The sequence below is a fragment of the Buceros rhinoceros genome, unplaced genomic scaffold, assembly GCF_000710305.1.
Source record: "Buceros rhinoceros silvestris isolate BGI_N320 unplaced genomic scaffold, ASM71030v1 scaffold7884, whole genome shotgun sequence".
Classification (NCBI taxonomy): domain Eukaryota; kingdom Metazoa; phylum Chordata; class Aves; order Bucerotiformes; family Bucerotidae; genus Buceros; species Buceros rhinoceros.
The window spans coordinates 11,624-24,618 of record NW_010407586.1 but is presented as its reverse complement, the minus strand read 5'-3'; the positions used below and the strand labels follow the sequence as shown (position 1 = coordinate 24,618).

General features: G+C 40.0%; 1 protein-coding gene across 1 annotated transcript in view; it reads left to right on the top strand.

The window, feature by feature from the left end:
• Nucleotides 1-3,000: 3,000 nt before the first annotated feature.
• Nucleotides 3,001-12,995, top strand: part of TINAG (tubulointerstitial nephritis antigen) — a 16,804-nt gene continuing 6,809 nt past the window's right edge. Inside the window, exons 1-4 of the mRNA XM_010134525.1 lie at nucleotides 3,001-3,370; nucleotides 7,866-7,929; nucleotides 8,965-9,054; nucleotides 10,692-10,806. Of these exons, the coding sequence (XP_010132827.1) occupies nucleotides 3,001-3,370; nucleotides 7,866-7,929; nucleotides 8,965-9,054; nucleotides 10,692-10,806 (639 nt within the window). The remainder of the gene's footprint in view (nucleotides 3,371-7,865; nucleotides 7,930-8,964; nucleotides 9,055-10,691; nucleotides 10,807-12,995) is intronic.

Below are 12,995 nucleotides of genomic sequence, written 5' to 3'. Positions count from 1 at the left end.
GAGTCTCATTGGGCATTGCTCTTACCTGTTCTCTGAAGGTGATTAGAACAGAGATTTTAATGATGCCCAATAGGCTCATTCAGACAAATCATGGAGGCTTCGAAAGAAAGGCTGTCAATAATCATGCTCCAGCTTTAAAGGGATTCTTGGACATTTCAAACTGTTTTTTATTGTTAGTCCATCAAGTGTTCGGTGGTAATAATATTTGAATTACTGCCAAACGTGTGGTGTTTTTTTGAAGCTCAGGGGTAGCTATTAGGTAGTGCTGAAACAGGTGCAAGCTTGGAATAGGTTAATCTTTGTTAGAGAAAAAGGACACGTTAAACTGTTTCTAAATAGTTACAGGTAAGCCAACGAATGCTTTCATGCAGTGGACAGAGAGCTACTTTTGTTTACCAAGGAAACTGAAATAGTAAAAATATTTGCTGAACCACAATAGAATAGAGTTGTGAGGGTTTTTTAAGGTTTGAACATATACCAACACTAAAAATAGATTTTATCAAGTTCCAGCACAGTTTCTTGTGTCACAAAACAAAGCTGTTTAGAAGCGCATGCTACATTTTCATGTTCCTTTAAGGGAATTATCATTCCTGTGTAAACTAGCTCACATCCTTTCCAAGCCAATCCCTTGCCTCTGGTTTATCATCAGCAAGTCTTTAAAGTTGAAAATTTAAAAAAAAGGCACTAAACAAAACCAAATGAAACCAGAGATCTCTAACTTGAAACGCAGATAGGCCTGTTCGCTTAATCTGACCGGCTGATAATATTTATCACATGTGACAGCTTTTTTTGTTTCTTATGCTTCCAGATCAAGGAGATAACTTTGTAAAAATATTTCCAAAGATCTTTAATAACAAAGAAGATTTGTGTTTTGCTAATGTCAGTGCAAACCAGAAGTCGTACTCTTGGAATGGATGGAGCTGCATAGACACAAGGAGAAGAACCTGATTATCATTTCTACTGAGCACTTCACTTGAATTTACATGACAATGTTTTTTCTCATTTTCATCATGTTGTATTTGATGCATTATAGAGGTCATATATATACATAAATAGTCATATATATATAGTCATATATATAGCATGGACAACAACTTAATGTTGTCCATATTTTTATCTCATAAACAAAACAATAAAAAAACACAGAGAAAAATAGAAGACTAGGATTTATGTCCTATTGTGTGATGTACAGTGATTGCATGTGGCTGACCTTGGCCTTTCTATTAACTTCCACATAGAAGATTGCTTGCAACAGAGCAGAATAAAAATTATATGTTCTGATGCAATTTCCCCCCATCCATAGTTTTTTATCAGTGGTGGGGACAGTATGAGAGGCAGGTCCAATAAAAGCACTGCTGGCAAGAAATTTTGTTAAAGATTTGAACATTTGGATTACAAACCCTTATGTATAAACATACACACATACACAAACACATTCCCTCTGAACACCTCTCTTATTTGTGCAATGCATCTAAACTGGCTGTGCTGCCAGCTGTGCTTTCAAAAGTAACTGCCCTTTGATGCTGTGACTTCCTGCAGCACTGAGCAGCCCAACTGAAGTCACAGAGGAAAAAATCTCCTTCATTCCCTGGAAAACAGTTCGCCATCCACTTAGAATCATGGAATGCATTGGGCTGGAAGGGACCTTCAAAGGTCATCTAGTCCAACCCTCCTTGTAGTGAGCAGGGACATCTTCAACTAGATCAGGTTGCCCAGAGCCCCATCCAGCCTGACCTTGAACGCTTCCAGGGATGGGACATCTACCACCTCTCTGGGCAACCTGTGTCACTGTTTCACCACTCTCACAGTAAAGAATTTCTTCCTTATATCTAGTCTAAATCTCCACTTTTAGTTTAAAAACAGTTATCCCTTGTCCTGTTGCAACAGGCCTTGCTAAAAAGACTGTCCCCATCCTTCTTATGAGCTCCCTTTAAGTACTGAAAGGCCATAGTAAGGTCTCCCTGGAGCCTTCTCTTCTCCAGGTTGAACCACCCCAACTCTTTCAGCCTTTCTTCATAGGAGAGGTGCTCCAGCCTTCTGATCATTTTTGTGGCCCTCCTCTGGGCTCTCTGCAACATGTTCATGTCCTTCTTGTGCTAAGGATCCAGAGCTGGATGCAATACCCCACAGATCTCACCAGAGCAGAGTAGAGCAGTAGGATCACCTCCCTCAACCTGCTGGCCACGCTTCCTTTGGTGCAGCCCAGGATATGGTTGGCTTTCTGTGCTGCGAGCACACATTGTTGGGTCATGTCCAGCTTTTCATCCACGAGAATCCCCAAGTCCTTCACTGAAGGGCTGCTCTCAATCACATCATTCTCCAGCCTGTATTGATATTAAGTGTTGCCCCAACCCATGTGCAGGACCTTGCACCTGGCCTTATGAAACCTCATGAGGTTCACATAGGCCCACTTCTTCAGCTTGTTCAGGTCTCTCTGGGTGGCATCCTGTTCCTCTGGTGTGTCAGCTGCACCTCTCAGCTTGGTGCCGTCTGCATACTTGCTGAGGGTGCACTCAATCCCACTGCCTATGTCATTGTTGAAGATATTAAACAGCACTGGTCCTGGTATGGACTCCTGAGGGACACCACTTGTCACTGATCTCCATTTGGACATCAAGCCATTGACCACTATCCTCTGGATGTGACCACTCAACCAAGTAGGGAACTAAAGTATTGGACCATGTATATTCTGTATATTCTGAAACCTTGACTATAAACTTTGCCATTTGCAAAAGAATGCACTCAATGTTACACAACAATGAATACATAGTTGTGGCTCTTTTTCCAGTATGTCTGTACCTTGGGCAAATAAATCAGTTTACAACATGTCTGACTAATAATTAACACATACAGAGTTTTTCTAGAACACTGTAATCTGCAGCTTTCTGTTCAGATTTCTTTCTGAATTCTAACACAAGGTATTACAGCTGCAGTAAATGAACATTTACAGATAAATCGAAACACAAAGAGCCTCAAAAAAATTCTGCTAGAGGCAGAAGAATGTGGCTCAAAAGTCACATATTGCTCTTATACAGCATTGCAAGTGAAGTTTGGATGGCAAAACAGCTTGACTCTAGAAGAAATTCCCCCCGAGGACTTTACACTGTTGAAGATGGTGGTTCTGCAGAGTCGAACAGACTAAAAAGGAGTCTGTATGAGGAAAGGTCCTGCAGGATACGAGGCTGTTGCACAGGAAGAAATGATGACTGTGGCTTTAACGTCATCTCCAAAGCAGCTATATGTTACTGTGACCAGTTCTGTACCTCAAGTTCTCCTGGCCCTGTAGACTGTTGCGGTGACTACTGGGATGTCTGTGACCACTCCATTGAGCCCACTAGGTCAAATGAGCCTTGGCCATCTCCAACATCAGGTAAGCATAGAGAAAATGCTCAGCTGGCATTAGTGCATCATGATAAAAATATACTTGGAAGTAAAATTAGTGATAAATATTTAAGACATATACATCCCAAAAATGTTACTAGCGAAATAGTGGACAAAGACACTGAGTATGAAACTGGAATAAGAATTATGCTTGCGGTTATTTCTTTGTCTCTAGGGACATATTTTTACTGCTGGTTAGATCATATTTCTGTTGGACAGAACCTCTGTTTTACCTGAAGCTTCTCAGAGATAAACTCATGGGTCAAAGTTAGTGTAATCTCAAGAGTGTCAATAAAGTTTCACAAATTAACATAAAATGAACAGCGAACTCTTAATTTCTGTATCCATCAGCACAAATAAATCACCAAGAAAACAGGCTTATCCTGAATGATATTGCTTCGAGGTATTCTGCAAAACTTTTCATCTAGCGTAGCTTTTCTGCAGGACACTGCTTTTCCTGCAACAGCTCAGGTGCAGTACTGGCTGAAGGGATGTGGTTAGAACAAGATTTCTGGCATATTTTAGTTTCCTCTTTTTTAGTTTCTTCTGTTACTAGTTTGTAATGGAAGTTATTTCAGGAATACTATCAACTCAGTCTGTTTTTTTAGAACTAGAGATTAAAAAAAATAAAAAGAAAAGAAAAAAGATTGCAAACAGCTGGTCCTCCCTTGATTCTTGCATAGGCCAAATCCCTGCTATTGAGAAAAGTTCAGAATCATGGATTTTAAGACTATGTAATTCTTACTATTGGTAGACCGAGTCTGGCTGCAAATGTGGAGACTGTATCAAACTGTCAAAAGCCTAAAATAAATAAAAATACTACCATGACTTTTTAAAATTAACAGTTTTTTGCAATAATCCTGCTGATTTCATTCCAGCACTTAGACCATGAGCTCTTAAGAGCAAGCTGTGCTCTTAAGCCAGGCATGTAGCCAAAATCTGATAAGTGGGAGCAACAGAAATGCTATAAAACAAATTTGGTTTCCTAAAGTGTTTTTAATAATCTGAAAGAATGTTCTATGATTTATGTAAATAAAGACATTCATTTCATATTTATCTGGTGCAGTGGTGTATATTATTATTTTCAGCAGTTCAGGGGGCTGTTGTTTTAAACTCTACATAAACATTTAGCAGCACTTCTGCTCGAGGTGACAGCCTGCGGGTCTGGCTTTGGGTTTGGCAAACTGTTTCATGGAAGCAAATCACTACAAAACCTGCAGCAGTTTGCCATGTGGGCCCCTTACCTCTAAAAGGAAAAAGTGTAACAGAAGCTTTAGATAAGGGAAGAGGTGAGGGGTAATACTTTACTGCCTTTCTTAATCCTATTTTTTACTTATCTGTTCATTATTTTGTAATTCCTGGACTTTATATACTTGCCAGAGGTACCAAATTTATTTATTCTGTTCAAGCACCTTTATTTGCCCTATAGCTGATCTTGCTTTTTATACCTCATGTCAAAACAAGATCCTGTTTTTCTGATCCTTAAACTGCTTCCCTGATGGGAAGTCTTCAGCGTTTTAAAGTCTGTTTATTGGATATTTGTTATGAAAGTAATTTAAAGGGTAAAAGGAGAATAATAAAGCGGCAAACATACAGCAGGAAAAAACCCGCAGAACTTCTAAAGGAACTTTCTAGAACTGGAATGTCTGAGAAACAGTGAAGAGAGAATCTAATTGGAAGAAAAAAATTGGAGAAACAGAAAGGACTGAATGTCTGAAGATTAAGCAAACTATGAAGCATTTTTAGAAATTACAAAATTTTGTTATGTGACTTTCAGTAACTAAGACTACACTCCTGCCTTTGGCTAATAATTACTTAAGCACTGGAAGACCACAAATGCCAACGTAATTTTCACCTAGAAGATTATGATCTTTTAGTTGCCTGTGGTTTTGCTCTCAGTGCTTCCTGAGTCATGTTTCTTTAAATAAACCGATAAACAAGTGGCTTACATGGGCTGGAATGAGCAGCAGTAAAACTGCTCAGTTCATTATTTCTGGGTTCCTGCCTGTTCACTGACGTAGCAGTAAGCTACGCTGTAATTTCTTTCATGGGTGTACACCACGCTGAGGGCCAGTCTCAACTTAGCTATGTGGAACTGCTTTGACTTTTCCTTTATGAAACCAGCATTCAGTAGGTTTCAATGGCTTTCCTGCGGAGTTTCAGAAAAAAACGTGAACATTCCTGCCTTAGTTACCAAATAGAAATTCTGCATTTTTTTATTATTAATATTTAAATTTTTGTTATTGGAAGAACTGTTTGAGTTTTATTTATTTACTATGTTTATTATTTATTTTATTTTTTCATTTCAATTTCTCTGATGGTACAAAAACACCTGTGAGAGCCAACATAATGGATCTCAGCCTGGTGGTGGTATAAAAATGATGTGCAGCAAGTTTGCTAATTGCTCTTGCACAGTCAGGGTATGTCATACAAGTGAGTAAACCTGGAGATGTTTCACTGACAGGTCTACTTACACGAATACTGGGGCCTAAAGAAGTAAGAGTGGGAAGGACGTAGGAATGCTGAACTTGGAGGGAAGTCCTCATTTATCAAACACTTTTCCCTCCAGTCACAATTTTCACATCATATAATCCCATTCACAAATTCTTCAGGCTGCATCTTCAAAATAATTGCTTTGCCATTTAACATATTAATATTCCAACCTAATATATTCATAGCCAGACAACCTTACTGTGTTCTCATGCAAACTGTGTCTTTTAGCTTGGGTATGTCTGCTCACTGCCGCTGATGCCTCAAGCAGCACTCCTGGCTCTCTAAGTCTTAATTTGGCCAGACTAAAGAAACTATGGCTTTAATCTTTGATTCCCTAAGCACACGTTATTAGAAAGCTTCTTCTGTACTTGTTCAGATTTGCATTTTTTCTCAGGCAGAGGTGGGAGGCCTGGCAGCAGAGCTCCAGTGAGGTTCTGTGCTGTCGCTCAGCTGCTGCATCGACACTTCCTTCCCTCCATATATTCGAAATATCTTGTTTGATGCCTCCTTGCACCTACTATCTAATGCTGACTTTGTGCCAGACTGTGACAAACTGTGACTCCTAAATGATTTGCTTTGGGTATTATCTGAAAAAATGTCTTGGATCTTAGCAGAAGCTGAACTAGAGCCGACACTTTGGCCCTCAGGCTGCTTAGGTAGGGTATATCTCGTCGGCGTCTGCAGTAGCTAACATAGCCTGCTGTGTGACTAACAGGGGAAGATAGGCACTTATAATTAATTCATCAGCTCTAGTCCCCTTCTGCCCTTTGGTGTGAAATCAGCTGTGGGTAAGAAATGCGTATTTCTCTCCTGCCAATAAGAGGTCTAGGCAGCCGAGGCATATACGTGTATGTCTGGGCAGACAAGCTCCAGCCCTTGCCATGAGAGAGAGGATGACCTTCCTCACACTTGTGGTGAGAAAAAAGGGTGAACTAATGCAAATGCAGGTCAATGCTATATTAGTACGAAATATGGTTTAAGCTTCTTGAAAATGGAGGAGGAGGGAGAACTTGGGGATTCTGACTTCAAACACTTTCAGTGAGAGAAGGAGCTCTACCTGTAGGCTCAGCAGTGGAGGAACCATGAGAACAGGCTGGAAAGCAAAGAACCATGTGATAAATATATAATGTTCTTTATGGACTTGATCCGAAGCCCTGCACAGGTGTACTGGATCTTTCTTTTACTGAATCTTTGACAATCAAGTGCACTGAAGAAACTGTTTATGTGGAAGCTTAAGACACACACAAAGTCCTTTCTCAGTGAGGTGCAGTGAAGTGAGGTGCAGCTTCTCACTTACTGCACCCCACCGTGGCACACAGGATTTAGCAGTGACCTTGGTCTCCATAGGAGTAAGAGTCTTTCTGCTCACCAATCCCTGGCAGGAGCTGTAAACATCAAGTGCTGTCACTGCTGGAAGCAGACACTGTCTGCAGAAATATGCCGTTAACTTCAGCCAATGCAGTCACTGAGCAGAGACTGAGCTGAAAAGTAAGATCACTGAACAAAATTAGTTCTGTCCTGGCTCAAACAAGTACAGCCTGTTTTTCAAACAGTAATTAAACTGGTGAGGAAAAATAATATATTACAATAGGCTTGGGGTAGTTATTTTTTAAAATTCTGCAACCGTAAAAACTTATTTCTGTCTTAATTGACAATTAGAAAAGTATTTTTATTAGAAATGTTCTTTTTAAGTTCATTAGTGGAAAATATTGGAAAAATTATTTTATTTACGTGGAAGAATTTTTCAGCAGCTTCTTTAAATCTGTTGCTGATTTTATTTACTATGAATGATAATGTATCTGGTAAAAAATTGAAATACTTCAAACTGCCTTCATTACTTGGAAGAAACTGGAAATAGATGCTGCCAACTTTCAACTAAATAATTTATGCATACCATATACAATCATTTAATTCAAAAGTAGCAAGAGTTTTGTGTTAATTCACTTCAAAAATGTTATTTTTTTTCATACATCTATATGTTATGTTGGCAGGTTGTTATAAAGATGGCCGATATTACGGAGAAGGAGCAATGATTAAAGACAACTGCAATTCCTGGTAATATTTCAGAGAACAGCAACTTGAATTTTATTTAACATATGTCATGAAACAGGAATTAAGATAGTGAGCATCCTTGAATTCATACTAAACATGTAATCAAATCAAAAGAGCTGGACGAGTAATACTGTATTAAGATGCTGTAGAGCTGGGTTACAGCCAGCTTAGAAGAATGGGAAGAGGTCAGTGGTCTTTCTAATTGAGGTATGAAAATAAGAGTATTAAAATCTCCTCCTCACTGGCCTAATTCTGTTCCTGCTCGGTCAATCATCTGCTGCCTCTGACCTGAGTTGAAATGGTTTCAGCCTACACCTGGGCATTGACCCGAATAAAGACAAATCAAATGTCATTAAAGTTAAAGGAGTTCTTTCAGAACATCTTCCTCTGTTTCTTTGGCATGAGTGATGTGACTTACATTATTTCATAAGGTAAGAATATATGTATGTATATTTATGTAGGAAAGGGGTGAACGGTTTGAGCATCCCTTTCTCTGCCTTGGGAAGGAGCAGAGAGCACAGGCAGCAGAGCTCTGCTGCTGGCCCTGGCGGGCGGGTGCCTGAGCCACCTCTCTACTTTGTCTCTCCAAAACCCAGCCCTGCAACTCCAGCCCCCAGGCAGACTGTGGTGGGGCAGGCACACTCAAAAATGCTGGGACTCCCACTGCCCCTATTTTAGCCCAGTGTCCTTAGAGCAAGGTATCTATGGCCACATGGCTCCTTTCTGGTCTTCCAGAGCAAAACTTCCCCAAAACATCTCTTTTACAGGACATAGTCTTTTTTCCCTGGTTTTGTCTCACAAATATGGAAGCAAAACTTTTCAAAAATAACCTTCCCTGGAAGCTGTAAACCTTCCCAACTTGTTCCAATTAAGATTCATTAGGTAGTGAAGTAACAAGAAGTAGGATAGTGTTTTCATAAATATTATGTGACATTTAAATGGTTTACACTTTCACCCCCCGTCTTCTTTCTGCTGTTAAAGTGCACGTATTTCCTTTGACAATCAATTTTCTGTTCAGTAATATTCTTGCTCTTTCAGCAAATGCTTCCAAGGTCTCTGGAAGTGTTCAAAAGAAGTATGCCTTGTTCGCCAAGACTTAATTCAGCACATCAATTCTGGAGATTATGGGTGAGAACACTTTTATTTTAAGGGTTTGTTGTGTCTGTCATTGTATTTTTGTGCAAATTACAAGTCATGCAGTCCTCCCCACCCCTTCCTTCTTCAATTACTTAATAGCAATTTGGTAGTAAATGTACATCTCTGAAACTTTCCTAAATCCCTGGCAGATTATTAAATGTTTTAAATGGAAAGATACTGAAAGTCTTATGCTGGTAAGAGTTGTCATTGTAAATCTATCTACTCCAAATTTAGTGCCTTTTTTTTTTTCCTCACAAAATGCTATGTAGACCACCTTCCCTTATTCTTCATTTTATTTATTGCTTGGGATAGATATTTAAAGTAATTTTTTCTCCTCCCTTGAGAACATCATTCCACATAACAGGACTCTGGGCAGCATTAGACAAAGAGAGGATGGGCTAAATGGTGACCAAGATTTCAGAACTTTTGGGGGCTCTGTGTTTTACTTGCTACCAGTTCTCATTTGCCCCAGGTAGTGTATAGGGATTAGGGACACCCCAGTACAGGATCTGTGCCTTGGAAGCCTGCTGGCCATTTACAGAGATACAGAGTTGCCTCGCTAGGAGCTGAGGTGCTAAATTCACAAGCGAAGACTGCCCAGATTTCAAGCTGTGATTCAGTGTTGAAACATTTTGTAATTCATGGGAGATATTCCAACCAAGTGAGTTAGTACGGACAATTAAGTTAAGCACATGGAGCCCTTAAACACGTGCTTAAGTTAAGCACATGACAAGCCCTGTCTTGTCACTGACAAGACAGCCACCTCTGTCTTGTCAGTGATAAGCGGGTACACACAGGGTGGTTAAGCCCACCTGAGATATGACTCAACAACTGCAGGTGCTTGCATTCTTCACTGACTACAGGCAGACCAAGAGCAATGAGGCTTCTCATTTGGGCAGCATGAATCCCACCTCCTTCTTCCTCACACACGACAAGAAATGGGTAAAGAGCCCTGCCCCATGGCTCAGCTCTTTTCCAGTAATAATAAATGTAATTGTACTCCAAATGCCTACGGCTGCAAGGCTTTTTTTCCCTGTTGTGCTTACAGTTTGCATGGATAAGGCTACAATCTGAGTCTAGTCTACCTGAGTAGGGAGGGAATAACTAAGGAGCTGTGGGAAGCCCTTTCTCTCAACCTGGCTATTGGTGTAAAACTCAGGCAGAATGTGTCAAATGGGTTTTCTGCTTGGTTCAACAGTGTCTTACTGCTGGTGCACCAGAGCTTGATGGCAATGTAGCTCACTGCATGAAGCTACTAGTTCTCTGTGGGCATTCGGTATGAAGCAAAATTTGAGCATAACTTCAAGACAACAGTTCTAGTTGTGACTGAACATCCTGTTTTCCAGTACTTCTTGAAAGAATTGCATGCTTGCTTCCTGCAGGCTGACGTGGTCCTGACCTCATATCACTGCTTTTAATATACTGCTCTTGTTCCATCCTATATTCATTTTCAGTGGAAGAGCCTGTACTAAAGAGTTTCTCATGCACGTTGGTTTTGAAATGTAACTTGAAAGATTTTATTTTATTGTTATTTTATAGTTAGCAGTGCTCTTGCAAAGGAGCAAGGTATTAATGTGAGTGGTATCTCTAACCTGGCTTTTGTTTCTTTGTTTTTTTCTGTGAGAAAGGTGGAAAGCTGCCAGCTACAGTCAGTTCAAGGGAATGACAGTGGAAGAAGGCTTCAAGAAGCGCCTGGGCACTTTCCCTCCATCTCGTTCCTTGTTGAATATGAGAGAAGCTCCAGTAAGTTGTGTACAATTGTTAAATTTCTTAATAACTCTATCACATGGGGAAAAAAATGTGGACAAAGATAAGATTTTGATTCAGGGATTTAACACTAAATCCTTCCATGTGAATGTGAAGTCTCCAGAATAATTCTCCAAGCTATAGAATGTGTGAAATCAAACAAGAAGGAGCAAAAGCAAATGCTAACCATTGGAAAGCTGTTTTATACTATCCTCTCACACAAAAAATGGGCAGAGTTTATTAAGGATAACAGCTGAGACTAAACACCAATCTTCGAAAGAAGCCCTGAAAGCCTGCAGGATAAAACAATTAAAGACGCAGTAGGAGCCTGGAGTTCTGGCCAAATGGAAAGAAAAATGATGGGAAGCACGGGGAAATGAGATGATTCTGTGCTACCAGCTTTATAAACCTCTTGGCCGTGGTCATTTTCATGGCAGCTAAATTAAATTTTCTATCATATATTTATGCTCAGATTAGTTCTGCAGTGAAGCAAATATACTTTATATATATATAGTTTAAGCATTTAAAGAAGAAATGCATAGTTATTGAATCCAGAGCAGATTTTCCAATGCTTTGCATTGGTTACTTAACTTCTTTCTTTGAAGACACAAAATTATGGAAAACATAAACTGAAAAAACTAACTACCACACCACAGTGAAATCAGAAAAATTGCAAGAATAAGTAGACAGATGCAAGATTTGCAAATGACATTAAATATAGCTTGTGTTTATCTTTGGCTTCTATATAGTTCAGGCAAGTGATGCCATTTGATTATCTATTTGAAGTCAAGCATTGCTGCTTGTTGTGTATGTGTATGGCAGAAGGGTTTCCACGTCATGAAAGGCCTCATGGGGACAGAAGTGCAGAGCTACCACTTGACGGGGAGTTTGGGAAAGAGGCGAGGGCCTTGTGCTTCTGCAAGAATTTTAACAATCCTAACCCTTTTGCTTGATGCACACTGATTCTTTGTCCCACACAAAGCCAGCTCCCTGCACCAGCATGGCAAGGCATTGGGTTGTGGCCCAGTTTGCCCAGCTTACTCAAAATTCCATGATGGAGGGTTGCCAGAGCAAGAATTTGACAGAAATTAAGCTTTGAAGTTTTGCCTTATATGGTTTTCTAGACTATTCTTTGCAGCCAAAGAAGGATCCATTTCAGCTGAGGATGGCAAGTCAAAATAAGACAATGACATAAAAGAGCTTAGTGCAACATTTAATAGGTATCTGCCTCAATTTGCCAGTGAACTGCGTGGAGGGTCAAGAGAGTTGGGGCTGATTTGTTGTTTTTTTCCTTGAGGAATACAGTGTGATGCTTATACAGCGGAAGCAAAAAGTGGGTATCTTGTACCTAGCTCAGAGGTTGACATCTACATTACGAGGTATTTATCTAGGTGAAACAAATCTCACCTAGGAAAACAAGAAAGGGGAGGCTGCAAGAAATTCTTTACAATATTTCCCTTTTTCCATTCTGTTTGGGGCAGCTGGTCACTCAGTAGTCCTGCCCTATGGCCAGCCTATTGAGTCATTGCTACTAAGCTTCCTGTAGCTTCTTTGACTGCTACGTTACTTACGGCCTTTGGTCAACTGACACATTTCTCAGACGTATTTTCTCTGTCTGATGTTTTCACAAAACCTGTGAGCCACAACCCAACTTCCTTTGGCTCTGCCAGACACCTGAAGAGTTTTATTGCATTTCTCTCCAGAAATCTGGCTGTGCACATTTGTTCATTTAGCCTTGAGGAGGTGCTACATGTTGCTGGATGCACAAGCTGTGCACAGGATTCTGAGAAATCTCTCTCTATATTTACAAAAGAGAAAAATAATAAATAAATAAAAAATAATATCTGTATAACTTCTTCAGCTTCTGGAGAGTTCTTTGAGCTTGCTGAAAATTGCTCTGAATTGTAATGAGCCTATCTTCTACCTGTGGCTTCTCTTCAGAATTATTAGAACTTTCTTGCTCTTACCCCAGTGGTTTCTGTCTTAGCTAGTCTTGATGTAAAAATACTTTCCTCTGAAGCTTCCTGCAAAGCTCCAAATCTCCCTGGTTCTGTTCCATTCTACAGTTTTCTAGAAGAATATAATCTCTTCAGTGTTCTTGTTGTGCCTCAGGAAATTTCCTGTCTTCCACATTTCAATACTTCACAAAATTGTACCAAAAAAAAAAAGGGGGGGGGGGGGGGGGG